The sequence below is a fragment of the Microcaecilia unicolor genome, chromosome 12, assembly GCF_901765095.1.
Source record: "Microcaecilia unicolor chromosome 12, aMicUni1.1, whole genome shotgun sequence".
Taxonomy (NCBI): domain Eukaryota; kingdom Metazoa; phylum Chordata; class Amphibia; order Gymnophiona; family Siphonopidae; genus Microcaecilia; species Microcaecilia unicolor.
The window spans coordinates 91,591,591-91,619,538 of record NC_044042.1 but is presented as its reverse complement, the minus strand read 5'-3'; the positions used below and the strand labels follow the sequence as shown (position 1 = coordinate 91,619,538).

Genomic DNA, 27,948 nt, shown 5'->3' with positions numbered 1-27,948 from the left:
CACCACTGAGAAGCCAGAGTCCATTGGTCTGACCTCATGTGAAGGCATGTCATGGGTGTTACGTATACTGTGGATGCCATGTGGCACAACAATCTCAACATCTGCCAAGCCATGATCTGCTGCGAGGCTTGAACCTGAGAAGCCAGTGCAACTAGAGTGTCTGCTCTCGGCTCCGGGAGAAAGGCTCGAACCTTCTGTGTTTCAGCAGGGCTCTAATGAATTCCAGCCGCTGAGTAGGGCGAAGATGGGGCTAGGTAGTTTAAAATGAACCCTAGTAACTCTAGCACCCAAATAGTCCTCTGCATGCTCCTGAGCACCGTCCTTTGACGTGTTCTTCACCAGCCAATCATCAAGATAAGGGAACACATGGACTACCAATCTACATAGCAATGCTGTGACTACCACTAGACATTTGGTAAATACCCTGGGAGCTGACATGAGGCCAACATGAAGAACTGGTAGTGATGTGCTCCAGGCCAAAATCTTAGATACTTCTGGTGGGCTGGAAGTATCAAGATGTGAGTAAATGTATCCTTTAAGTCCAGACAGCACAGCCAATCATTTCCCTGAATCATGGATAGAAGGGTGCCCAGGGAAACCATCCTGAACTTTTCTTTGACCAGGCATTTGATCAGGCCCTTAGGTCTAAGATGGGACACATTCCCCCTGTCTTTTTATACACAGGAAGTACCTGCTCAACCCTTCCTCCCCGGTGGTACGGGCTCGACTGAATGGGCCTTCAGAGGGGCTCAGAGTTCCTCACTAAGTACATGCTTGTGCTAAGAGCTGAAGTAATGAGCTCTTGTGGGCCATCTGGTGGACTTTGTCACCAATGCAGGGAGTAACCGAAATGGAATATTTGAAGAACCCACCGGTCAGAGGTTACAAGGGGCCACCATTCGTGGAACAACTTCAGCCTCCCCCCAACTGGCAAGTTGTCCGGGATGGTCACTGGTACTGCGGCTAAGCTCTGTGGGAGCCAGTCAAAAGCTCACCCCTTGCCTCAACTAGGGAGCTACTGGGGCCTTAGGCACATACTATTGATTGGAATGAGCACGCTGGGGTTCAGCCTGCTGAGGCTGAAGTCTCTATGAGTAGCAGACACCCTTTCTCTACTTGCCAAAATACCTCCTAGAGGAGAAGGCAGATGCAGAAGGCAGAGAGAGGGGATTTCCAATTCCGGACAAGAACATTCTGCAAGATCTCATGCAGTGGGACCATCACAGCCTCTCTAGGAGGGGACTCATAGACCAGGACCTCGAGCATCTTGGCCCTGGGCTCGTCCTCCACTTCTAAAGGAAACAGAATGACAGCTGCCATTTCCTTCACAAAAAAAGGGGAAGGAAAGGCTCTCTGGGGGAGACTTTCTCCTTTCCTATGGAGGGGAGGGGTCATATGGTCTTCCATAATTCTCAGAGAAGTATCGAGGGTCATCATCTGAATCCCAAGAGCACTCCTCATCATTGTCAGCCTCCTGTGGAGAAGGCTGAGACCGAGCCTGCCTCGACTTAAGAGAAGTGTCCTTGAGAGGGGCATTGAGGAATTGGCTCCCACATCGACTGTAGTGAAGTTTCCTCCACCGACATCGAGGGAGTGCCGACTTGGGCTGTATGCGACACTGGCGTCGGAGACCTAACCGAAGGCTGTGGGCAAAGTGGGGCTGCAACTAGAGGCATGGCTGCTGCAAGCACTCTCGACAGCAATGCAATCTGTTGTATAAAGCCAGCCATCAGCATAGGAAGCAAGGCCCAGATGCGCTCATCAAGGGCCAACACCGGAAAAGGCTGGGGCATCGGTTCAGAGACAGGCTGCAGAACTGCTGGGGCTGAGATAGGAGGCTGGTCTTGGCTGCATGTAGACTTCCACACTGGCCCTCTTGTATGGAGGGGGAGCGGTTTTCCCTGTGCCGTTTCTCAGGTGCTGAATCCATCAGCGCCTCGGAGCTCCCGGCACCGTGCTTCGAGGGGGATTAATGCCAATGATTCTTGGCTTTTTCCCGAAGTCGGTCATCGAGACTCCTCGGTGCCGATTTGGACAACTTTGAATCCTCCCTTCGCCTTGGTCAGGTCTGATGCAGGTCATTCCCAAGGACCTGGCACAGAAGTCGGCATCGAGGCAGGTGGAGACCCATTTGATGCATAACTGCTCTCAGTATCAAAAGGTCTAAGCCATGCACACCGATGCTAATACAATACCTGACGTCAATGCTAACTCTGATGTCGAGGATTCAGACTGGGCTCCTGAAACCTTTTCTCGTTGAACCTCTCTGGCCAGCTGAGTCCTTTTTTTCATATGAAGACACAGGACACAATTGGAAGGGCTTTGGTCAGGCCCCAAACACGGAAGACAGCAAGAATGGGTGTCTGTATCAGAGATAGTCCTCTTGCACTGTGAACAGTGCTTAAACCCAATGGGAACTTTCGTGGACATGGAAGGAAAAACTTTGGTGCCAAATTAAACAACTCGATGGTGCCAAAAAAAAAGGGGCAAAGCACCCAAGAAAAAATAAAGGGAGAACCCGACCAAAGTCAAGGCCTAAATGCAGCCCAGTGACATGGAAAATAAAGGAAACTTAAAAGCAGAAAAAGACACTAAAAAAAATAAGGGAAGGGAAGAGGATAAAACCTGAACACGGAAAAAAAAAGAAAAACACAGCATAAAATGCCCAAAAGAGCACTTCAGCTCTTTCTCAGACTGCTATGGGGAGCAGAGACAAAAGTAGCGTCCATTCCCCATCGCGGTAAAAAAAAAAGAACTGTAGGTACCGTGCTCTTGCGGCAGATGAGAAGGCACTTGCACATGCACAGTGGAGTGTGGCTTGTGCTCCACAAAGCTTGCATTACCCACTTGTGAGATTTATGTCCTGCTTGTTCTCAGAGAAAATAGCTTCATCATATTTTCCATTTTTTGTTTTGTTTGTATTTGTTAACTTATGGGTCCTTTTACTAAGGCACACTAACAATTAGTGTGCGCTAAATGACAAGATGCCCATAGGAATATAATGTCTTATCACATAGTGTGCTCATCATTAGCGTGCCTTAGTAAAAGGATCGCTTAGTGTGATGATTAGAATATGTCAGTTTTTATTTATTTATTATTTATTTATTGCATTTGTATCCCACATTTTCCCACCTATTTGCAGGCTCAATGTGGCTTACAATTTCCATCATGACTTATGCCATGTCAGAGTACAGATACAATTGGTAAGATATATATAGAAACATGGATGATATAATGAATAATCAGGTAAAAAAGGGAAGAATATGCAATTGGTATCACATATTGAACATGAATTACATGATAAATTAGGCAGTACTATATATGGAGAAAATAATCCGATTGTTAAGTAGATGATGAAGAATTACGATTCCAATTATGAGTCATTATGGTATGTCATGTTAAAGAGATGTGTTTTCAGTGCTTTACGGAAGTTAATTAGGTTGTGAATTGTTTTCAGGTCAAGTGGTAAAGCATTCCACATTTGCGAACTCAAGTATGAAAAGCTGGATGTATGTATTACTCTATATTTTAGACCTTTACAGCTGGGGAAATGAAGATTTAGGAATGTGCGTGCTGATCTTTTAGCATTCCTGGGTGGTAGGTCAATGAGGTCTAACATGTAGGTCGGGGCATCACCATGAATTGTTTTATGCACCAGAATGCATATTTTGAAAGTTATACGTTCTTTAAGAGGAAGCCAGTGTAAGTTCTCTCTTAGGGGCTTAGCACTTTCGTATTTTGTTTTTCCAAATATAAGTCTGGCTGCAGTGTTTTGGGCAGTTTGAAGTTTTTTAATGATTTGTTCTTTACAGCCAGCAAGAAGACCATTGCAAAAGTCTAAGTGATTCAGTACCATTGATTGTACTAGATTACGAAAGATTCCCCCCTAGGGAAGAAAGGTTTAACTCTTTTGAATTTCCACATTGAGTGGAACATCTTCCTTGTTGTATTCTTAACATGGCTTTCCAGTGTGAGATTCTGATCAATGGTTACTCCGAGAATTTTCAGGGTATTTGAAATGGGAAGGGTAAAGTTTGGTGTTGATATAGTGTTGAAGTTAGTTGTATTAAATTGTGATGTAAGTACAAGACATTGTGTTTTCTCTTCATTAAGTTTCAATTGAAATGCATCCGCCCATGAGTGCATAATTTGGAAGCTTTGATTGATGTTTTTGGTGATATCTTTTAAAACATGTTTAAACGGGATGTAAATTGTGACGTCATCTGCGTATATGTATGGGTTAAGGCCTTGATTGGCTAAAGACTTGGCCAGTGGTATCATCATTAGGTTGAAGAGGGTTGGCGAAAGTGTAGATCCTTGGGGAACACCACATTCGGGTTTCCATGAAGCTGACATACTCGAATCAGATATCACTTGATAAGTTCTAGTAGTAAGGAAGCCTTTGAACCAGTTTAGAACGTTACCTCCAATTCCGAAGTATTAAAATTTTATGGCTTACCATGTCAAATGCACTAGACATATCAAATTGTAAGATGAGTATGTTGTTCCCAGTAGCAATTGCTTGTTTAAATTTGTTTAAGAGAGTAATTAGTACTGTTTCAGTACTGTGATTGGACTGGAATCCTGATTGAGAGTCATGAAGAACAGAGAATTTATTTAGGTAATCGGTTAGTTAGTTGTTTGGTAACCATACCTTCCATTAGTTTGGTTATAAGAGGGATAGATGCCACTGGGCGATAGTTGGTTAGGTCTTTGAGTCTTTAGGCAAGGGGGTGAGTAAAATATTTCCTTTATCCCTAGGGAACAGTCCATTTTGCAACATAAAATTTAGATTTGTTGTAAGATCTGATATAAATTGTTGAGGGGCAAATTTTATAAGGTAGTTTGGACATATGTCTAGTTTGCAATGGGATTTGGCGAATCTTTTAATTGCTTGAAAGATGGTATCATCCAAGAGGGTGTCAAAATTAGTCCAAGTTCAGTCAGCTGGATGTTTATCAGGACGTGGGTCTAGACAGTCGAGGAATTTGACATAGTTGATGTTGTTGATTGGTAACGTAAGTCGTAGCTTTACAATTTTCAACTTTACGTCTGCTATCTTTATATTTTGCACAGTACAGAGGAATATGCAACACTTTTTCTCTTATTCTGATGCTGCACTGTGGCTTTTAGGGGGTTCAGTCTACTATTTGTCTACATATTTCTATTTTTAATTTGTGGTTAGTTATTTTATACTGGGTGAAAGTCTGTCTGTGTCCTGTATATATGAAAGAGACATGGTTTTCTGTTAGCATTAACTGTGCAGGATGGATCTGTATTAATGATTTCTTTAGTTTTCCAATAGGGTTTATTGATATTCTAGTACCTACTGCAGTGTTTGTGGTGCTGTGTTTTCCTAAGAAGGTGCTTGTTATGTGACTTGTGGAAGTTACATCTCTTGTTTTTCTTTTTTTTTTTTAATTTGCTTCTCTCGCTCCACAACCTCCTTACCTTTTTTTTTTTTTTTTTTTTAAACATGGCAGGAGATTGCAGCCGGAGCCAAAAGCCAAACACCCCAGGCAGAGGAAGTGGGTCAACGCAGGGGAGGGGGGGGGGAGGGATCTGGCACTAACAGGTGTACCCCAAATTCCCAGACCAGGGATGCCTCAACCCCAGGAGCTCAACTAGACCCGAGGGCCAGGCCAGGAGCCACCGCAATCCAGAGCTGCACAGTTATGACCCTCCAAGATAGAGAGAATACTGAGGTTTCTGCTGCTGCACAGGATCAGGTATAGCAGACCTCTGACATTCTCTCTATCTCACATAACCCACAAGTCTCTGGACTGATCTGTGGGACATATTAGAAAGAGCTGTGATGTCATACTAACATTGCAGCCTGACATCACAGAGCAATCTCATCTGCCAATCACACTGCAGGCTTTAGCCAGCAACATCTCAGTACCTGTCATAAGAACATAAGAATAGCCACACTAGGTCAGAACAATCTAGCCCAGTATCCTGCTTCCAGCAGTGGCCAATCCAGGTCACAAGTACCTAGCAGAAACCCAATTAGTAGCAACATTCCATGAAACCAAATCCACGGCAAGCAGTGACTTCCCCCATGTCTATCTCAATATGTTTTATTTACAGACTCCTTCTACTATATCCATTGAGTGCCTCCACCCCAAAGAGTTTAAACACTTTACTATGAGCAAAAAGGAGGTTCAGTGACTTGCTCATGGCCAGACAACATGTTGGTGGCAGAAGTGGGATTATAACCTGTCTTTTCACAGTTCTGTTCACTCAGAATCTGCTAACACAAGCAGGAGGCTACAGGATATGGTACCATGACCTCTCAAGTTTCCTTTACTGTCCCATGTATTTCTGCATGTTGAACATGTGCCAGGATGTCCCTAAATTTGTAGGCCTGCTGTTTATGGTAGGTTATTATTTCAGGTATGTGGTGGATGAGATCTTTTTCCATGGATACCTCAGAAGCATGTGAAAGACCTTATTATGTAAAAAGAATCCTCAGGTACGAACTGTTTTTGAATGCTATATTGCCCAGTTAATCCTCATCATTGGTGCTAGCAATTCTTTAGAATTAATCCATGCAACCCACAACCACTATATCAGAAGCAATGCAGAAGGCTGCTCACAGGGGAAATCATCAACCAAGTTCACCCACTCTAATCTCTGTCAGTGCAGGGCTCCTAGAAGCAGTGTATCACTCACAGCTCTCCATGCCTCAGAATCTGATTTTGATTCCTATTCTTAGAAGAAAAAGCACAGATTTCATGTTTTAGCTGTACTCCCTCAACCTCATTAAAAAGAAATCTCCCTTCCCGAGCCCCCTCTTCAGCTGTCCAAGCTGTATTTAGGGTTGCCAACTAGCCGGTTTTCAGCCAGCTTGGCCGGTATTTCAATGGCCAGGCCAGCTGCTGGCAGACCCTCAAAACTGGCAGTACAGAAGCCTTTTTTTTGTCCCTGACGCTGAAGCAATTTGGCATCTTCCTCTCCCGATGCGATGCAGATTCTCTCCCCAATGCTTCTGTCTTCACCCCTCCCCCCCACCATCCAGCATCTATCCCTCTCCCTATGCATCTCCCAGGTCCTGAAAGTGCCTTTGCAGTGACACAGCCACAGTGATTCAAGGAAGCAGCTTCTGCCTTCCTTGAATCCCTCAGCCATGTCCCGCCTCCTATGTGACTTCCTGTAGCCACATGGGTGGGATGCAGCCGAGGTGCTGGTCCTCAGGGTGGGTTGTGTGGGAGGAAGGGAAGAGAGGGGAAGGACAGGGACACAGAAAAGAGATGTTGGGCATGGAGGTAGTATAGGGACAGGGACATAGCATGGCACCAGTTGAAAAGGGAGGAATAGGGACATGGGGGACACAGAGGGCAGATACTGGGTGGAGGGGTTAAAAGGGACAGAGGCATAGAGAGGAGATGCTGGAAGGACGGATTAAGGACACAGAGGGTAGGTAGGTGGTGGATGAGAGAGAAGAAATGTTAAATTAAGAGGAGACTACACACACAGCAATGCCCTCATCATTCCCCCCACCCCCAAGAAATGGGAGATGCTTTCAGTAATTTGTGTTTTAAATAAAAATCTGAGTGGAAAAAGGAAGTCTAGACACTACTATTAGATTAATTTTTAAAAATTATGTGAATGTTGTAATTCTATTTTTTTCCCTGCGGCATCAGCTGTAAATATTCATTGAACTTAACTGCTGGCCCTATTCCATTTTCTAATATTAGCTGTATGCTGTGGGAAGGTGCACAGCTAGTAAAGCCCTTCTATTGGTGAAAGGCAATGGAGGGAGCAAAGGCAGCCAGGAAAGCTCTGTCTCCTATTGATTGACAGTATGGAAGGGAGATCTCCTATTGGTTAGAAGCTGTGGGACGTTGCATAGACAACAAGGATTTTTTTTTTTTTATTGGTGACAGACATGGTGGTGCAAGCAGCTTGGGGAGCTCTTCTTAATGTCAGTGGTTGTGGAAGGAACAGCTAACGGTTGGGATAACTCTATTCTTGAAAGGCTGCGGGAAAGATCATAAGCACCTGGATGAAATTATCTATTCATTAATAAAACGTCCCTTTCCCCATAATGAATGGTAATACGTACCACATTGCTGTCGTGTGCTTCATGACTCACAGTGAGCTGTATTACAAACCAGGTTGCATTTCGCAGGATGAAAGCAGCGATCAAGTTCCAATGAATGATATTCCTGAGGCACCGTATGCTCCTAGCAAACACATAAAGGGGGAGAGGGCAATTGGGAACCTTGTTGGTAGTCAGCATATTCAAGCACCTTTATATTGAAATGCTCCCTGTAACCACAGCAGCCTCTAGTGGCAGGATGCCAGAACTACAGTATAGAAAGATGGCTGAGTTCCTATCGTCTGGGTCTCATGGAAGCAAAAGCAGGTTAACTTTCATATTTCCTTGTGTGGATAGGATAATTATGGAGAAACATGACAATTCCTTGTAGAACATTTGCATGCCCACTGGCCCTAGGTCATGAAAGATATGCTAAGCCAATCCGTGGTTTTAATTTTTAATTGATCGACTCCCACTACTTTCTGGGACAGCTTTAGTTAAGAAAATCAGGGTAACAACTCCTCGAACACACGGGAATACCAGAACCGACTCACATCTCTATGGCCATTTCTGCACTGGTGGAAATTTAGGTGGGCACTTCCATAACAAGGCTGTCTGCCATGCTATGCATAACCAAAAAACTGCCTCTGAGCTTATCCACGGCTATGGTGGTCTGTAAGTACACCCAGACTTAACGGAGACAATTCTATAAAATGGGCACTAACGTGTGTGAGCATTATGCATGTAATTTAATTTAATATCAGCATTTATATTCCACTTATTGGAGCTGACTCTGTGGGTTCTGTGGGTGCTTGAGCACCCCCAATATTGAGAAAATTCCTTGTATGTGTCCAGGGAGGGGTTATTTTCATTGGGCTAGCACCCCCAATAATTTTGAAAAGTTGGCTCCTATGATTCCACTTAACCCTCAAGTTCAAAGCAGATTACAGCAGAACAATAATTACAATTATAATTCAGTAGTTAAAATTATAATTCAATACAAGTTAACAATTCTAAAATTAATAAAAGCAATAATCTGCAGAAGGTTTTCCAAATACCTTTCTATTTTTATGACTACTCAATCGATAGCACATGCGAGATGGAGGAGCTAACAACAGCTCCTGTGAGGACTTCAACATGAAGATAGTCATCAGTATATATTAATCAGACCGACTAAGTTCCCAGGACTCAGTCCATATAAAATTATAAAAATGAAACCGAAAACCTTAAGAACATAAGAATAGCTATACTGGGTCAGACCAATGGTCTTTCTAGCCCAGCATCCTGCTTCCAGCAGTAGGCAAAACCCAATTAGTAGCAACATTAAATTCAATCCTTGCCTGTAAAGGCAACCAATGCAGCTCATGCAGAAACAGAGTCACATGATCAAACCTTCTATTATTCACAATAGAGAATGAAATGAAGACAGTTTGTCCCCATCCCCGCAGCTTCTGTCTCTGTCCCCGCCCCATCTCCGCAGGCCCTGTCTCCATCCCCGCCCTGTCCCCGTCCCCATGGGCTCTATCCTCATCTGCAGAAGCCTCGAACACTTATGATTTTATATTTAAATCTTTTTATTAAAATATAAAAAGGAACCATATGCTGTGCAACTGTTGTGTATAAATTACAAATAGAAAACAATAATAACAATGACCAGCTATAATAACCCTCCTTCCCACCATCACCCTCTACCCTTCCAACCTCAACAATAGGTGATTTCTACTGCACCATGGAATCCTAATTCACACTGTTAAAATGTCCAGGGGTATAAAATACAACCCATTCTATAAGCCCTAGAGGGGAAAAATATGCCCTATAAAGCACTGTTATGTTTTTTTAATCTGTGGATAAATAAGAAATCATCAACAATCCAGGATTCAATCTAGCTCTCCTGTCTTCCACAGTCCTTCCTGAAATAGAAGTTGTCTTCTTAGAAGATGTGCTGGTAGCAGGATGTACAGGATCCCCCATGCAAATTTTGCTAATTGTGGCCAGTATGTTTGCTTGTTTTACCAAAAAAATCAAAATATCTTTGTAGGCATCACTTAAACATAAATAACAGTCCAGTTCATTAACAGGCTTCAAAGTAGAAAATGACACGGGGACAAAGATTGTTCCCATTCCTGTGTGCTCTGTCCCCATCCCCATGGGATCTGTCCCTGTCCCGTCTCTGCGAGCTCTGTCCCGGTCCCCATCCCTGCGGTTACTGCAGTCCCCCATCCCCATGTCATTCTCTAATTCAGAACCAATCTGGCAGATACACTTTGCAAAATTTGCAGTCTTTGTAATTGTTTAGCAGGTAATCCCATTAAACAGACATTACAATAATCAAAAGATATAACTATAACCGCTTGCAAAATAATCAGGAAGCAGTGCTGCTCTAAAAAAATATTTCAATCTACATAACAATTTCAGTTTAAACAGAAACTTTTAGATCAAACGAGTAACATGAGTTTCCATAGTCAGGTCGGAATCCAGCCAGACCCCCAAAAGTTTTATTTCATGTTTTATAAATATATCAGAATCATGCAGATCTTTGCATATATGTGCATACATGCCAAATTCCTGCTCAAGTGCTATTCTGTAAGAATAGACCAAAGAGAATCCACATACGTGGAGAACTCAAAAAGTCCCACGGAGAAACTCAACCAGAAAGGGAAGTGGGGGTAAGAACCAGGCTATCCAAAGACAGGACCACTGAAGTGGTGAAATGAAGAAAGGTTTACTGAAAACAAACTGACTTGACACAACGTTGTGGTTTGGCCAGATGCTGAACAGCTTTGTCTAATTCATGATCCAACAAAGGTCTTTTTGAAGACCATTACAATTCAATGTTATTACTTCTGGACTCCCATTTTTTAATCACGTTTTTAAGACTTCTGATGTAGGCCATCTGGCCAAAACACAACGTTGTGTCGAGTCAGTTTGTTTTTCAATAAACCTTTCTTCATTTCACCACTTCAGTGGTCCTGTCTTTGGATAGCCTGGTTCTCACCCCACTTCCCTTTCTGTCTTCATTCTGGTAATCAATAGAAATCAAACAAAATTAAAACATGGAAAAGAAAATAAGATGATGCCCTTTTTATTGGACATAACTTAGTACATTTCTTGATTAGCTTTTGAAGGCTGCCCTTCTTCGTCAGAGAAATACAACTCCATGGTTTACAATGGGCCAGAAAACCCAGATCCCCGCCAAGTCCTGTCTGTTGGGTGCCAAAACATTCAATCACCCTGACTTCAAAGGTCCCGCGCTCCTGCATTGCTCTAAAGTTACCCCTCAGTACTCTCACCGTGAAATCACTGGCACGGTGTCCCGGTTCCGCGAAGTGGCAGGGATCTGGGTTTTCTGGCCCATTGTAAACCATGGAGTTGTATTTCTCTGCTTATCACCCTCCCATCCCCTCCCCTCCCCACAAACATCCTGCTAGACTATCTATGGAATGCTTTGAAGTCCCCATACACATCTCCTACCCACCCTGCTAGACTGTCTATGAGAGACTGTTATATACACTGTCAGCTACCACATTTGCTTGTTTCTGATCTGACGAAGAAGGGCAGCCTTCAAAAGCTAATCAAGAAATGTACTAAGTTATGTCCAATAAAAAAGGTATCATCTTATTTTCTTTTCCATGTTTTAATTTTGTTTGATTTCTATTGATTACCTTTAAGAGTGGACTAACACGGCTAACACACCTGTCTTCATTCTGTAAGAATACACATACTTTGCATAGCACATCTTTACAGGTGGGTGTACACATGGATAGAGTGAGTAGGGCATGGGTGGCTCTCACACTTATGTGTGAACCTTATAGAATGCTGTAATGTTCATGTGTATTTTTCATTCAAAGAAATTAGGGCAAACTAGGCAGTTACCTAGAAAGGCACTGTCCTTTGTTCTGGAACAGCACAAAATAATCTTATTAGCAGTATCTTTGGCATGCAGGCGCCTGTAGTTTCACCAGCCCTGTGGCTGGTGAAAGTGGTCATGCTTAAATGCCGCACAGATATATTATCTCTTATGGTAGTATTTTATAAAATAAAGTAGGCCCCCACTTTCCTTTATAGTATTGGTTCCTACTAGGTTCTCTTTTATAGGCACACAGTTATAGACTTGCCCCCATAGTATCAGGAAACATCATTAACCCACCATAAGTTGCAATCCTTCCTCTCCCAAGATCTCTCTGAGACCTTTGTTTATGGGATTCCAGTGGAGTTCAGAGTCTCTCAGCCTTCTCTGTCTTTCTACGTTATCGCCCTGTCCAATGCACTTTCAAATCCATACACTAAGATAGCTTGATTCTGTGCCCCACTGACAGTGCTACAACTGTCTCCAGCTCTCCTCCCAACACAAGCTGTCCCAGTCAATCAGTGCTGTCATTTCTCTGACTCTGCATCTCAATTAGATCCCCTTGCCCTTCCTATTCAAGAGGCCTATTCAAAGGTAATGTGTTAGCTAGCACAGAATGTTTACACAAATGGACTTGTGGGATTAGCCAATGTTAAGAGCTGACCCTCTAATTATAAAGGGACCAAAATATCCCTGCAGAGTTTATTAAAATCAGAACTGCAATACTAAAAACATATGGGAGATAACCATTTTCTGTCTGGATGTTGATGGACTGCCCCCTCCCCTTCCTGCCTTATGTACATAAATGGGGCATAGTTTAATAAAGCTTTTATAAAACCTGTTTTACATGCAGGAAAGGGCATTTATAACATTTTGAAATAACAGACTAAGTAATTGGAAAGTGTGGCCTACTTTTATGCAATTTGTATGTGGGCTGCGAGGCAGAAAGGGACACAGTGTGGATGTCCCTAGAAATAGTCCCCATGGGGAGCTGTAGTTCAACCACCTTCACAGCAGGTGGTGTTAACCCTGCTGGTCAGAGGCTGAACTGCCCAGTTACTATGGCAGGATTAATGCATTATGGGAAAGTGAGGCTGCCTGACAGGAAGGCATGGCTTCACAGTAGACATGAAGTTAAAAGCCCTGAGACAGACCAGAACATAGAGGCCCAGGAGGAGGGAGGTCCTGATACAGAGACCCTGGAGAGAGAGAGACCCTAGGAAAAGGAATTGGCTGTAAGGAACAAGTCTGAGATCCCGATACAGAGGCCCAAGAGAAGAAAGGAATGAGCTCAGTGTGTGACTGGATTGAGAATATTAGACTGATAAAACCAGGCTGAGGTAAGCCAGGAGTGCATTTTACTACTGGGATCTGTCTGAAGGATGCCATGAGAAGTACTGTGACTGGGCTGAGGTAAGCCATGGTGGTTGATGAAGTAAATTGTACAACTGTGTAAGTGTACTGGAAGCCTTGATATTATTGAACTGAATTGTGCCAGAGGAAACATTGATATTATTGAAGTGAACTGTGAAGTGTGCTGGAGGTCGGCTACAGTCAGACTCGACCAGTGAAGTACATAAGTATTGCCACACTGGGACAGACCAAAGGTTCATCAAGCTCAGTATCCTGTTTCCAACAGTGGCCAATCCAGGTCACAAATACCTGGCAAGATCCCAGAAAACGCAATACATTTTATGCTACTTATCCCAGAAATAAGCAGTGGATTTTCCCAAGTCAATTTAATAATGGTCTATGGACTTTTCCTTTAGGAAGCCGTCCAGACCCTTTTAAAACCCCGCTAAGCTAATCACCTTTACCACATTCTCTGGCAACGAATTCCAGAGTTTAATTACACATTGGGTGAAGAAAAGTTTTCTCTGATGCGTATTAAATTTACCACTTTGTAGATTCATCGCACGCCCCCTAGTCCTAGTATTTTTGGTAAGCATAAACAAATGATTCACGCCTACCCGTTCCACTCATTATTTTATAAACCTCTATGATATCTCCCCTCAGCCGTCTCTTCTCCATGCCCTAGACGCATCAACCTTTCCTTATAGGGAAGTAGTCCCATCCCCTTTATCGTTTTCATCGCCCTTCTCTGTGCCTTTTCTAATTCTACAATCAGGCTTATTTTCAAAAGAGGATGCCCATCTTTCGACACAAATCAGAAGACGGGCGTCCTTCTCACAGGGTCATCCAGATCGGTATAATCGAAAGCCAATTTTGGACATCCCCAACTGCTTTCTGTCGCAGGGACGGCCAAAGTTCACGGGGGTGTGTTGGAGGCATAGCGAAGGTTTGACTTGGGCGCGCCTAACACTTGGACATCCTCGACCCATAATCGAAAAAACAAGGACGTCCCTGATGAACACTTGGACGACTTTAAATGGTTGTGTTTTTCTTATGACCAAGCCAGAAAAAGGTGCACAAACTGACCAGATGACCACCGGAGGGATGAGCTCCACTTACTCCCCCAGTGGTTACTAACCCCCTCCCACCATCAAAAAACATCTTTAAAAATATTTTGTGCCAGCCTCAGATGTCATACTCAGGTCCATCACAACAGTATGCAGGTCCCTGGAGCAGTTTTAGTGGGTGCAGTGCACTTCAGGCAGGCGGACCCAGCCCCATCCCCCCCCCCTACCTGTTACGTTTGTGGAGGAAACTGCGAGCCCTCCAAAACCCACCAGAAACCCACTGTACCCACATCTAGGTGCCCCCCTGTCACCCATAAGGGCTATGGTACTGGTGTACAGTTGTGGGTAGTGGGGGTTGGGGGGCTCAGCACACAAGAAAAAGGAGCTATGTCCTTGGGAGCAATTTATGAAGTCCACTGCAGTGCCCCCTAGGGTGCCCGGTTGGTGTCCTGGCATGTCAGGGGGACCAATGCACTACAAATGGCCTATGAAAAACACAAAATTTCAAACGTAACAGTTGTGTGTTTAGCACTTTGGTGCCTAAATGGAGGCACCCAGTTGAAAAATTGTTCCTATAATGGCAGTCCCTACTCCTTGCATTTCAAACTTCACTTAAACCTATTGGTTAATACAACCATGTGAAAACACTGTTAAGTAGTAGCCTGCAGAAAGCATAAGCCAAGTAGATATCATTGTAATACAAAATCTAGTTGATACTTAATTTAGTAGAGCAATGATCCCAGGGTAATTAGTTCAGGGTTATGATGATACCCCAGGGTAGTAATTATTAGGAATGGGCATTCGTTTCCATGTTATTTTTTTGTCATTTTCCCCCAAATGACAGAAAACCCCCTGAAATTTTGTGTTTTTCATAGGCCATTAATAGTGCACCCTCTTTGGAAAGAGAGCACAGTTTTTAAAAAGACTACAACATTTGCACAAAGGGTACATTCTTTTGGAAACACATTCTTTTCCAGTAGTGGGTGCATGAACAAATTAGTGTGCATGTGTGCACAATCAAGAAAGAGTGCACTGTCTTTGTGAAAAGTGCATACTGAAAAGACTGTGTACTGTTTCGGAAGAGTGCTTCTATAACAAAAACAAAAAAATAGGAAACCCCTGCTCCTTCAAACAAATCAAAAATTTCCATAAATGACATAGGAAACAATATGAAATGAAAATGTTTGGGCTTCACACTTCTAAAATTATTATCATCATCCCAGTTAGGGACAATGACCCTTATCTCATGATCATTAATCTACAATGGAGTAATAATCATCCCATGCAATGATCCCAGAGTAATTAATTCAAGGTAATAACCAGTATCCTAGCATAATTATCCCTGCCCTGGAATCATTACCCTTTCCAGTGTAACTGTTGTGAAGAGCATCAATCCGTAGTCAGAGCCACTTTAGCCATGTATGGGGGGCCCTGGGCAAATTTCTGTGGATGGGCCCCCTTTTATTTTTATTAGACTGCCCCTCCCCCAGATCATGCATCCAATAAATGCTGAATCACCTCCCAAGACACATCATCCTTTAAAGATGTCAGATAGCCAAGACAAACACAATGAAGCATTAAGCATTTCACCTACCCTGTTAAGGGAGTGAAGTCTGGAACCTATACAAGATGGGACATAACCTCAGTATAAACCCTGCAGATTCAGTTCTGTAAAACATATCCTGCATTTACAGAAATTCCCCCAATAGTGGGTGTAGAGCAGATCAAGGATATCACCCATTATTACTTAGCATGCTGAAAAACAACTCTAATTCTGATGTCATCTTAGTAACAATGAAAGAAGAAAAGAAGAAGGCCTAGTCTCCCCACCTCGAAAGCCAACAGCAAAACAGTGGAGATGACCAAAAGAACAGTGTGCAGCCATAAAAGCCTTAAAAAGGGTCTTTTTATTGAACATTGCTCAAATAACATTCATTGAAGAACACATTTCTATTCAAGGGACTCGACACAGGCCGTGTTTTGGCTATACTGCCTGCATCAGGAGTCCAAGGGGTCCTTTTACAAAGGCACGCTAAAAAAATGGCTTGTGGTAGTGTAGGCGCACGTTTTGGGCGCACGCCGATCCATTTTTTAGCGCGCCTGTAAAAAAGGCCTTTTTTTGCCAAAAACGGACATACAGCAAAATCAAAATTGTCACGCATCCATTTTGGGTCTGAGATCTTACCGCCAGCCATTGACTTGGCGATAAAGAATCCGTGTATTGGACATGCGCCAGAAATGAAATTACTGCAACAGCCACATGGTAGTTGGGCGGTGACTCTATTTTGGAGCACGTTGGGTGCGCGTAAACGCTTACACGGCCCCCAAAATAGGTGGTAACTTGCATATCCTAGATGTAAAAGATCATAAACACATCACCATCTGGTTTATGAAAGGAAATGGTTTTAGTAAGAGTTCTGGCAGGATTACCGACATTTGTTTCCCAATTTCTGCATGATAATTGGCTTCTCCGGTTTTTATATTACCATTTTGGGTCATCTCCACTGTTTTGCTGTGGAGAAATAAAACCCTACAAAAGACATTCAGGATCCATATAACAAACCCGGTGTACAGTTTCCAGTGTAACTGTTGCAAGAAAGCATGGGACAGGCACATGATTGTGGTTATTGAGGAAGGGCAGACTGGATGGATCATTTAGCCCTATTGGCCATCATGATTCTCTGTTTCTACCAAACTGCAATAACTGCCAGTGCCAGGACTCAAACAACACCATACAATAATGTAAAGTTTAATAATCACTACTTTTTTTTGCTCTTAATCTATTTTCTAATAGCTCTAACTGTGAAGGTATTAAGAATGAGTCTTTGGCACAGTGGATGAGGGCAGGCCCAGAGCCCTGATAAAATGGATCCACATAAGGTTAGGGAAAATCTTATTTACTTCACAGGTAGGTAGATAATAAATAGAAATTTTCACAAAATAGCCTCCTGTGACCTGCTTTGGAATGGGTACGGCATCCACTACTGTCTCTCAACACAATATTTATTTTATTTATTAGGATTTATTTACTGCCTTTTTGAAGGAATTCACTCAAGGCAGTGTACAGCAAGAATAAGTCAAACTTAAGCAATAAAAATATTCAACATCAATACAAAATATGGCATACTATGCTACATTACAATGTCAACACAATACACAATAAAACATTTTAATAGCATGGGGTGTAAGCAAAGGCAGATCATATAGATAAGACTAATTTAAAGAAAGTTGCAAATGAGGTCATAAAGGTGCTTGATTATTGTCTTAACTAGGGTTGGAGTGGATAAACAGTCTTTCTATAGTAGCAATTTAGTTACTTTTTCTATTATAAGCCTGGATGAAGGGCCAATCTTCCTGAAGTAGAGCTAGTTTTGTGTTAAGCAAAGCCTTTCAGGGAGTGCATTCCAGATTGTGGGGGCTACTCCAGAGAAGGCTTGCTGGCAGGTATTACACTGTGTAATGTCTTTTGGAGAGAGTGTGGCTAGCTCTTGAAGGTTGCTTGGATTTGGGGTATCAGAGTAAGTGTTGAATCCAGCTGTATTCCAAGGTTTCTGACTTGTGAGTTAGGTGGGAGTTTGTATTTCTCAAAAGAGATTTTGATGTCAGGTATGTCCCCACTTGTGTTAGGGACCCAGAGAAGCTTGGTTTTACTCGGGTTCAGGCAAAGTTTGTTGTTCTTAGGTCATTCTTGAATTGATGTTAGACAGGTAGTCAGTTTATTCAGGGCTGTGGGTAAGTCAGGTTCAATGGGCAGCAGCACGCCATCTGCCTAGATGTAGAACTAAGTGTCCATCGACAGAATCAGCTTGTCTCAGGTCTGGGACCCAGAGATAAAGTTCTATCTCTCGTTAGATACTAGCCACTGGCCAGCTACTAGTTGGGTTTCCACACAGTTCTGCAAGTCTCCAAGATTAATTTTGCCTACCTGGATATCCCATATATAAGCCTCTGGGACTTATACATAGCGGTGGAGGAGGCATAGGCATTAGTACTTCAATTCTTCTCTCTGGGCCTCCTCAACCTAGCTGTGCCCTGAATTTTTATAATTTCTGGGCCACGTCCTCCCAGCTCTACCCTATGCCCTTCCTGTGTCACTTCCTCCCGGGTGGGAATGTGAGGTTTAAGGCAGTGTCCTCAAGAGGAAGTTGTAAGGTCCTATAGACTCCCTCACAGAGTCCTTAGTGAAAGTGGTGGAGGCAGCTTGCATTGTTGAAATCCTCAAATCTAATGTTAATAAATGATTCTCCAGTACAGAGAAATTTGCATCAACAGTATTAAATTTTGTTATGGTTTACTGTGAAAAAGTACATAACTGTAATACTAAACCTCAGAGCATTATCTCCAAGAGAACAAAAGCAGACCAAATATCATTTGATGAAACCTGTTTGTTTTCAGTGGCAGTATCTAAGAAATCGTACACTAAGTTCCACACTTTGTTGAAAACATCTTTTTTTTTTTTTTTAAATCAGCATTTAACATAAAACAAGTTTGACTAAGTTCCCTTAGGTGAAGTGTAGACGTAAGGAGAACAGTGACCTTGGCTGAGTTTTGTCTCCTATTCTTGGATAAATGTACCTTTCCAGTTATTTTATGGAGTTCTACTTTTAATTCCTTTACATATTTTTATTGTAAACCAACTCAACTTGCTTGGCAAAATAAGCAGTATATCAAATGTAATACAAAAGCGCCAAACCCCTAAGAGAAAAACTACACTGGCTCCCACTAAAAGAATGAATTGTGTTCAAAATCTGTACCCTGGTCCATAAAATCATTCATGGCAAGGCCCCGGCATATATGTCAGACCTCATAGATTTACCAACCAGGAACACAAAAAGGTCAGCACGCACATTCTTGAACCTCCACTACCCCAGCTGCCAAGGACTTAAATATAAATCAATATATGCATCCAGCTTCTCCTACATCAGCACGGAACTATGGAATGCACTACCAAAGGCCTTAAAAACAATGCACGACCTAACTGCCTTCCGGAAATTACTAAAGACCAACCTGTTCAAAAAGACATACCATAATGATCCATCCTAAATACCTGACAACAAAACTCTACCAGAACCAGATAAAACCGACCTATCTATACCTGATTGCTTCAATCACTCTGTCACTAAGGAACGTTAACGCACTACCTCCTTATTTCTCACGCCTGAAATGAATTGATTATCTAACTTACTCTATAGCTTACTTTAACATTTATGAACTCTAATGCAATACCACTTTGTATTTCTCATTCCGGAAATGGCGATCACCATTACGGCATAATATAAGCCACATTGAGCCTGCAAATAGGTGGGAAAATGTGGGATACAAATACAACAAATAAATAAATGATAAAACTGGGAACCACAACCACCAAGGGCAACTGGGTATATACCAATTATTGATCTTTCTCCGCAGGAGTCGACACACAGAAGGCATAGGTGGAGGAGAGTGTTCCACAGAGATCAAAGACACCATCTCTAAACCCAGAGTAGAGAAATTATTATTCCTGACACCAACTGAACATGCTTATCCTTAGGGCCTTTAACCACAAGGGTTGCTGAACCAGCCTCACAGGATGTGACCGTACGATTGTCCATATAAGGATAAGGAAAAAAAAAAAAAAAGCAAAGCTGGGTCACAGATCTTCACCATCCAGCAAATTCTTTGAAAAAGCCTGTGATGCTCCCTCTAATTATTAATTTTTTTTGTCTGTGTGTCCCCTTGATGTGGCCTGATTTATAGATACCATTTATTTCTGGTTCTTTTTGAGATCTTATTGAATTATTTGATTGATACCATTTTGTTTACCTGTATGGCGTGTAACTGTAATGAATTGTTATTTAAAAAAAACAGTAACACACTAATCTTTGAAACATAATATTTCAACAGGTGACAGAGTATAGATACACCTTCTATTGAAAATCAGAAGAAGCTGGATTGTTACGGATCCCTACACACAATTAAAGGTTAGCAAAATCCCTTTACCAGGGTGACATGCTGAAAAGGGACAGATTGAAACCTAACGCAGAATAAAGGACTACAAATTAAAAACTGAAATGTTCAGACAAAAACCGAAATGGAAAGAGCCATGCAGCACTGAAACAAGATATTTGCTCCACTATAAAAAAAAAATACAAAGAAAGAAAAAAACAGAAGCAAGAGACATTTTACAGATCTGACATAATTTAACCCTTATCAACCCAAATAAAGGAGTTTGACTCTTATGTATACTGATAGTATGGAGGTGTCCCTTTAAATTGGTGAAAAACAAATAAATTCACCCTTAAGACTAGTAAATCTTAACAAAACGAACCTCAAATCTCCCAGCAAGGGACTCTGCAAAAATATTGTCAATCCCTTGCATAAATGGGAGTAGAATACTATCATAGGTTCTGTTTAAGAGAGAATAGAGAAAAAACCCCAACGTAAAAACTCATCAACTAGATGAGAAAACCGTATGGGATGAAAAACTCCCTTCCTCTCTTAAACTTTGTATATAACTAATATATTTAAACGAACACCAATATACCCAAACTATCCCAAAAGAACTGACTTCAGCCAGTAATGGACTACCTGCCTAAGTCCCATGCGGGGGGGAAAACTAGAAGTTAAATTGTTATGCGGCTTCAAATATGTATAATAATTTCCAGCAGTATTTTCAGCAGTATTGAGGATAACCCTCTTTCAAATGCTAAAGATATACTCATGCAAAAGAAAAAAATACTTAGCTTAGATCGAATGAAGCAACTTCAAGAAAACCCTCAGTCGAAAGGACCCCCCACGTAGGAACTCCGGAGCCCTAAGTAAACGCTGCGGCAAAACAACCGCCACCCCTTCAACAAGAGCGCCTTGTTTCGCCACCCTTGTGGCTGCCTCAGGAAGGGCGCTAAATATCCATCTGGAAAACCCAATTCACTCTGCAAACTGAACTATCAGCGAAGTAAATCCCAAAGATGGCACAGGAGCTAAAACTCCGAGTGAAATACAACTTATATTAAAAACCGTAACGGAACGTCATGACGTCATAACGTAAAAACGTCACGACGCCAAAACGTATCCTATCCTGATGTCTAAACAGCCAAGGAAACCACGCCTCCCCAAAGGTATCTCATTAATAGTAAGCATTCCATTCGATGTTCCTATTTAACCCTTGAGGAGCAACTGTTTTAAGTGTGTAGATCCAACGCTGTTCCCTACGCCATAGTATTGTTTTTAAATCCCCCCCTCTCTTACCCATATGTACTTGATCAATAATCATACATTGTAGCTGATTAAACTGATGTTGAGCTTGTTCACAATGGCGGGTCATAGGTGCTTCCAATTTAGAATTGGTAATACAATGTCTATGTTCAATGACCCTAGTTTTGAATTGGCGAGTGGTGTATCCTACATAGAGCAGATTACACGGACACCTAAAAAGGTAAACCACATTTTTTGATTCACATGAAGTTCTATGTTTTAATTTGTATATCTTGCCACTGGTAGATTTAAATTCTGTGCTTTCAACTGTAACAGAACAAATTGAACAGTGTCCACATTTCTTATGATATCCCTCTGTTTGCCTAGTTTCGGACCATACATCTGCCATGCTCAATTGATCTTGTAGATTTTGATTTCGAACATAAGTTAATCTAAGATGATGATCCTGGAATGCTTCCTGAGTAAGCATAATATTCCAATGTTTCCTAAGAATAGCTGAGATTTGAGAAGATCTATTTGTAAACTTCAAGACACAGGGGATCACCCTATCCATATTTTTAGCTCTACTTTGATGTTCATCTTGAATTAAGAGATCTCTATGTTGATACAGAGCTCTTTTGTAGGATTGTTTTACAAGCTTGTCCGGATATCCCCTGTCTTTAAACTTACATTGAAGTTCCCCTGCTGATTGTTTAAATGTTTGGGTAGTGTCACAAATTCTGCGATACCGCAAAAATTGCGAATAAGGTAAACTACGTTTAAGATGATGAGGATGCATACTGTCATACTTCAATAAAGAGTTCCTGTCCGTTGGTTTCACAAAAACTTCCGTCTTTAGAACCCCCCCATCTTTCTTAACAAGAACATCCAGAAAGTTAATGCTCTGTAGATGGAAGTTACATTCAAATTTGATAGTGGCGTGGCATTCATTAAGATTAGAAACAAAATCTTTCAATTGTTGTTCAGAACCCTGCCACACTAAAAACACATCATCGATGTACCGGCCCCAATATTGCACCAGAGCAAATCCTGTGTTAGTGTAAATGTACTGTTCTTCAAACTGTCCCATAAAGATATTTGCAACCGAAGGAGCAAAAGACGCTCCCATAGCTATCCCAGATATTTGTAGGTACAGCTCCTCATTAAAGATAAAATGATTGTTATACAGAGCTAACTGAGTGAGATGAATGAGAAAGTCTGTAGGTACCACATGAGGACGAAAACATTCATCAAGGGCCTTCTTTACTGCTTCGAGAGCTTCCCTTTGAGGTATAGAGGTGTATAGAGAACACACATCAAGGGTTACCAACAGACTAGTATGGTTGACATCCAAACCACTCAAGATCTGTAAAAAATGAGAAGTATCTCTGATATACGCTGGAATTTTCTGTACCAAAGGCCGCAAGAAAAAATCCACATATTTGCAGGCTCTTTCCAATAAAGAATTCCTGGAAGAAACAATAGGTCTGCCAGGGGGTGCTTGTAATCTTTTATGAATCTTAGGGACTGTATAAAGAATGGGGATGACCGGATGTACTGGACACAGAAATTGGCTTTCTCTCTTAGTAAGAAAGCCTTGTTGTACAGCTTCTTTAGTTGCTTCCTGTATATTCTTAATTAAACCATAAGTAGGGTCCTCAGTAAGTTTACAGTAGATATTTCCATCCGCTAGTTGTTGCTGAATTTCTGCCATGTAGTCAGACTTGTCAAGGACCACTATGGCACCTCCTTTATCTGCTTTCCGTATCACAATTGTCTTTTCAGATTTCAATTTCTGTAACGCTTGAAATTCTTGACTTGACATATTGGCTCTACCCCAGAACTGAGTTTCCTCTAGTTGTTGTACATCCTGGAGAACCAGTTGTTTAAATATAGTGAGAGCAGAATTAAGTGGGCCTGGGGGAATCCAAGTACTCTTAGCTACACAATCCGAATATGCTCCCTTAGTGTCTTGAGCATTATGAAAGAAAAGTTTCAGCTGAAGTACTCTTAGAAATTTTTCAAAGTCCACTCTAAATTGAAATGGGACATGCTGGTTTGTCGGAACATAAGATAACCCACGAGCTAAAACACTTTCTTCCAACGGGGTCAGTGAATAGCTTGAAAGGTTGATTACAGCGAGTCGTCTCTCCGTCGAGATCTCGTTCCTCTGTAGCTCGATTCTCCTCGATTGCGGGACCTCCAATTGCCCCGTCCTCGTTGATTTATACGTCTGTTGGAACCCCCCCGTTGTGGTTCCCCATCCGTCTTGTCTTCTTTATCATCCTCCCCGCTGGAAGTGTTTGATGATAATTGAAAACCCACTCGTTTTCCTTTCTCAAGTGTTTTATCTAGATTTGCTGGTTTCTACCAGCTATAAACATACCCCTCGCTGTAATCTTTCTGGTCCCTTTGTTTTTACGTTGGGGTTTTTTCTGTTAATATATGGCCTAGCTTTAAGGCTACCACTGGAATAGTGATGGCCAAAGCTATGCAGCCGAAAACAACTGAAAAAGTACTGATTAGGCCAAACAACAAGTAAATGATTTAATATTTGAGAATCTGCAAAGAGCAGGTCTGAATAATGACTTCTGACACAAATTGGTACAATTTTTAAATCAAATATAGCATCTGTAATGAAAGATCAGATGAATAAAATGGAGCTTATTAGTTTTGGTATACAATGATACAGAGGTAATACAGAGTTCATGAGAAAGGTATGAAAAGTATTGCAGCCGGAAGATGAGAAACTGTTATCTCAACGCTTCCCAAAACATGTTGATAATTAGCAGTAGCTGAGAACGGAAGGAGGTGGGCACATCCGACAGCAGATCGCATGGGAAAGTATGATCTCAGAAAGTGAGAAAGATTAGGAGCAAGGTTTCTCACCATTCACTTCTATGGAGAGGATAGAGTATAAAAGATGGCAGATTTTGGCTTAGTTTGAGAGTCCTCTCCAAAGCTTCTGTCAGACGGCGAAGCCCTGTGCGGCTGAAACCAGAATCTGATGTCTGTATTTGTATCAACTTGAAGACTTGTGTTTGGGTAAGAAATAAAATGTACCTATCTATCTAAACCTATCTCTGTCTCTATTTTTATTGATTCTATCTTCTCTTTACCTAACATTTAGCCTAAGGTAGATCACATACAAGTGACACTCAGTTTTGGACAGAAAGCAGTAGTTATGGGAATTAGTTTTCAATTACAGCTCCTAATGCCACCCCCTTATGATTGGGTGACAATGGAGGTCAGAGAAACTATACAGAACCTGATATATGAAATAAGTACCTTTAGTCCCCCGTGTGACGGAGTCAGAAAGAGGTCTATAAGAAGAGGGAATTAAAACAGTGGTGAGCCCCGAACGCTGACAGTACTCGCTATCCTTCTTTATCTTCTTTTGAACGCAAGAGGGGATACTTAATTTTGTGCGTTCAAAGGTTCTATGTTTTCTTTCTCTTATCTTTCCCTGCTGTTATTCCTTCATTTTGTTCCTCTTCCTTTTTCTCCTTCTCCCTATCACGGACACTGCCCACTTTAGGGGTATTGGGCACTATTGTTCTGTCCAATTTTCTTGTTCTTACCCCTGTCTTTCTATTTTTTCTGTCTTCTCCCTTTGTTCTTTGCAGGTTCCCTTCTTTAGCACTACACTTGCACACTTTTTCTGACCTCTATCTTACCTTCTTGCTGTCTTCTTGCCCTGCCCTGCGCGGAACTACACCTGCCACCCTAACGCAGTGGGGTTGAATATTTGCGTTTCGGTCTTTCAATATTCTGTTCTGTTTTTTCTCACCCTTTTTTTCTTTCTCCTATCCTGTCCATCTCTTTGATTTGCGTGATGTGCGCAAGAGTGTGCTTGTTGTGTGAGTGAAGCATAACAACGAATCCAGGCGACTGCGATTTGGGTTTTGCTGTAAGTTTATTTCAATGTTCAAAATCTTTGGATTGGTCTTTATGCTAGCAATTCTCGCTTAACAATCCTTAGAGATTGCGCATTTTTCTGTTTCACATCCCACCCTGTGTTCTGTCTTAATCCCTCCTTTTCAAATCCCTGTTCCCCTGTTCTTATCATGTATTCTGTTCTTTCTTCTTCTGTCGACCTTATTTTCCTCCCCAATCCCTTTTCCTGTTCTCCTTCATCCTAACTTCTTCTACCTATCTCTCCTATTAGTCCCCTGGGTCTAATCCTGCTCTTTTCTCTTCTGTATGTTCCCGTATCGAGGGAATTTCCTTTACTCTAGGAGAACAGCACGCTTTCAAATTGCTCTCTCCCTTATAATCCTTTTGAATTCTCTGTTCTTATAACCACTCCTCAAAACTGACAGCCCCCACCTTTTCACATCTGCTATTGCCTTCACTCTGTGTGTGCGACAGTTATCCACGAGATTCTTTTTACGTCTCGGGACTGTCCCTTTTATTATTCCTCCTCATTTTTTTCCTATTGGAAACAGTAATTACGGTGTTCAGCTTTGTAGCTGCTTACCGTCGTCCAACTGCTGTTTTCCTCTTATCTAATCAGTTCCTTCAGTCTTCTGAACTATGCTTTCTCTCTAACCACTCAGCCCACACCCCCCCTTCCTGTCCACACTTTTCTCGGCTCTTTTTCATAGTGCAGCATGAATAACTGCGTAGTATCTCTTATTCCGTTCTTTTTCCTTTTGCATCTTTGTGTGTGTCTTTGCACTCTGTCTGACTGTTCCGTCTCTGCTTTTCTTATTTCTCATTTCCACCTGTCAAAATCTTTATTATTTACTGCGTAGTTCAACTGATTGCTCTTTTTCACAGCTGTTCAGTCCTGTGCTCTCACCCCACCCCCATAGCCATTTTTCTTTCCTTAAGTCCAATCTGAATCCCTTCCTCCACAACATTTTGTTCTTGTCCCCCTTTTTCTGCCACAATAATCCTCCCTGCCCTCCTCTCTGATGCTCTACCGACTCCTACACTATATGTCTGCGGTCCGTGTAAAATTTATAAGGGTGTGGCCCGCATGGTACCAATTGGGGTAACTTGATACACCTTACATACACCTTTTTAGCTTCTTGTGCAAACCAGAAATCATTTTTTTTTGGATTTCCTAGAAAACTTTTCTTTTTCTTTCTCAGTCCCATGTGCTGTGAGGGTTGATTCTCTTTCCGGAACAAAGCTTATTACATTACTATTAAATATATACTCCCTCCTGGGCTTCGAATCTGCCTTTGTAAATCTATTTCACCTTGCCCGAAGAATTGTAAGTTCTAAACCCCTTTTTCTCACTTTTTTTAATATCCTGATCCAGGCTTCCGAAACTGCCATTTCTTTCGGTAGCTTTTAAAGGTTTTCTCTAACAAGTGCTGTAGTTCACTATCTCAAGGACATGAGAATCTGGGAAGCTTGCCCACTTTAGCTGCCTTATCAGTCCAGCACTGCTTTGGCAGAGGAGGCTCTACAGTTCACTTTTGAAAGCTCAAAAAAGTGATTTTTTTTTTCCCCTTTTCCGTTCGTTTTTGTCCCTGTTCTATGCTGAAGTGGTACAAGTTAAACAGTCATTTACACAGGTATTCTTTTTAACCCTCTGTCAACTGTATTGTTCCTAAAATCCGTCTAACTAACTCTCTCTCATGTCTTTCAACTCCGGTTTCCCCTCATAATTGTAAAATGACTTATCTTTTCATGCCTCATGCTGCCAAGTCCGTTATACGTGCACCTCTGAGCATGTAAGATTGTACGGATGTATTTTCTGCTTTCACTTTTAAAATTATGGCACTGCATTTTAGTCTTACTCTGCATTCTCCTTTTATCAGGGCATACTTTTTTCTCCTCTTTTGTGTCATTTTATTAGGACGTTGTCCCCCACTTTCCAAAATTTTCTGCTCATATTGCTTTGACTTTCTCTTTTATCTCATTTCCCTTAAACAATAGACCGTCTGAGACTCTAATGCTTTCTCATTCTGTCTCTGAGCCGTGATTTTAACCCCGAGACAGGTTTTTCTTTCTTTTTGTGCTGCAAGTGACAGTTTGATAGACCTTATCGTGCCACACCTTCAAACATACATTACTTGACTTTCCCCTTTAAAAAACCCAGCTTTCTCCTTCTTTGTCCTAGTGTGGTTTCCTGTGATCACATTACAATGCTTCTAGGAAGCCTTAGTCCGGAAACTAAAAATTAACCCTTACTTAACAGAATCAAGCGATATGCTGGTAGTAATGAAATTTAGATTGCCGTTATTTTAAAAAATACAGTAGAAGACATTAGAAATTTTTGCCTTAAAGGAGCTATCGTATTAAGTGTAGAATTGACAGTTTCAGCTTTCATATGAACACATAATGATTACGGCTGTCTATCTGAGTAAGTAAAGTAATAACGCAGTTAGAATTGTCATACTTTCTCAAACATTAACTCCCTGGTTCCTTACACAATAGTTCCTAAGAACTGCAATACGTTTGATCTGATAAAATCCTATCCTGATTAATTATAACAGCAGAAAGTT

General features: G+C 41.7%; 1 protein-coding gene across 1 annotated transcript in view; it reads right to left on the bottom strand.

Moving 5' to 3' along the window:
• The window catches only part of LOC115481905 (corticotropin-releasing factor receptor 1-like), a 288,268-nt gene that overhangs the window by 56,050 nt on the left and 204,270 nt on the right, over positions 1–27,948 (bottom strand). Inside the window, 1 exon segment of the mRNA XM_030221359.1 lies at positions 8,069–8,189. Within this exon segment, the coding sequence (XP_030077219.1) occupies positions 8,069–8,189 (121 nt within the window).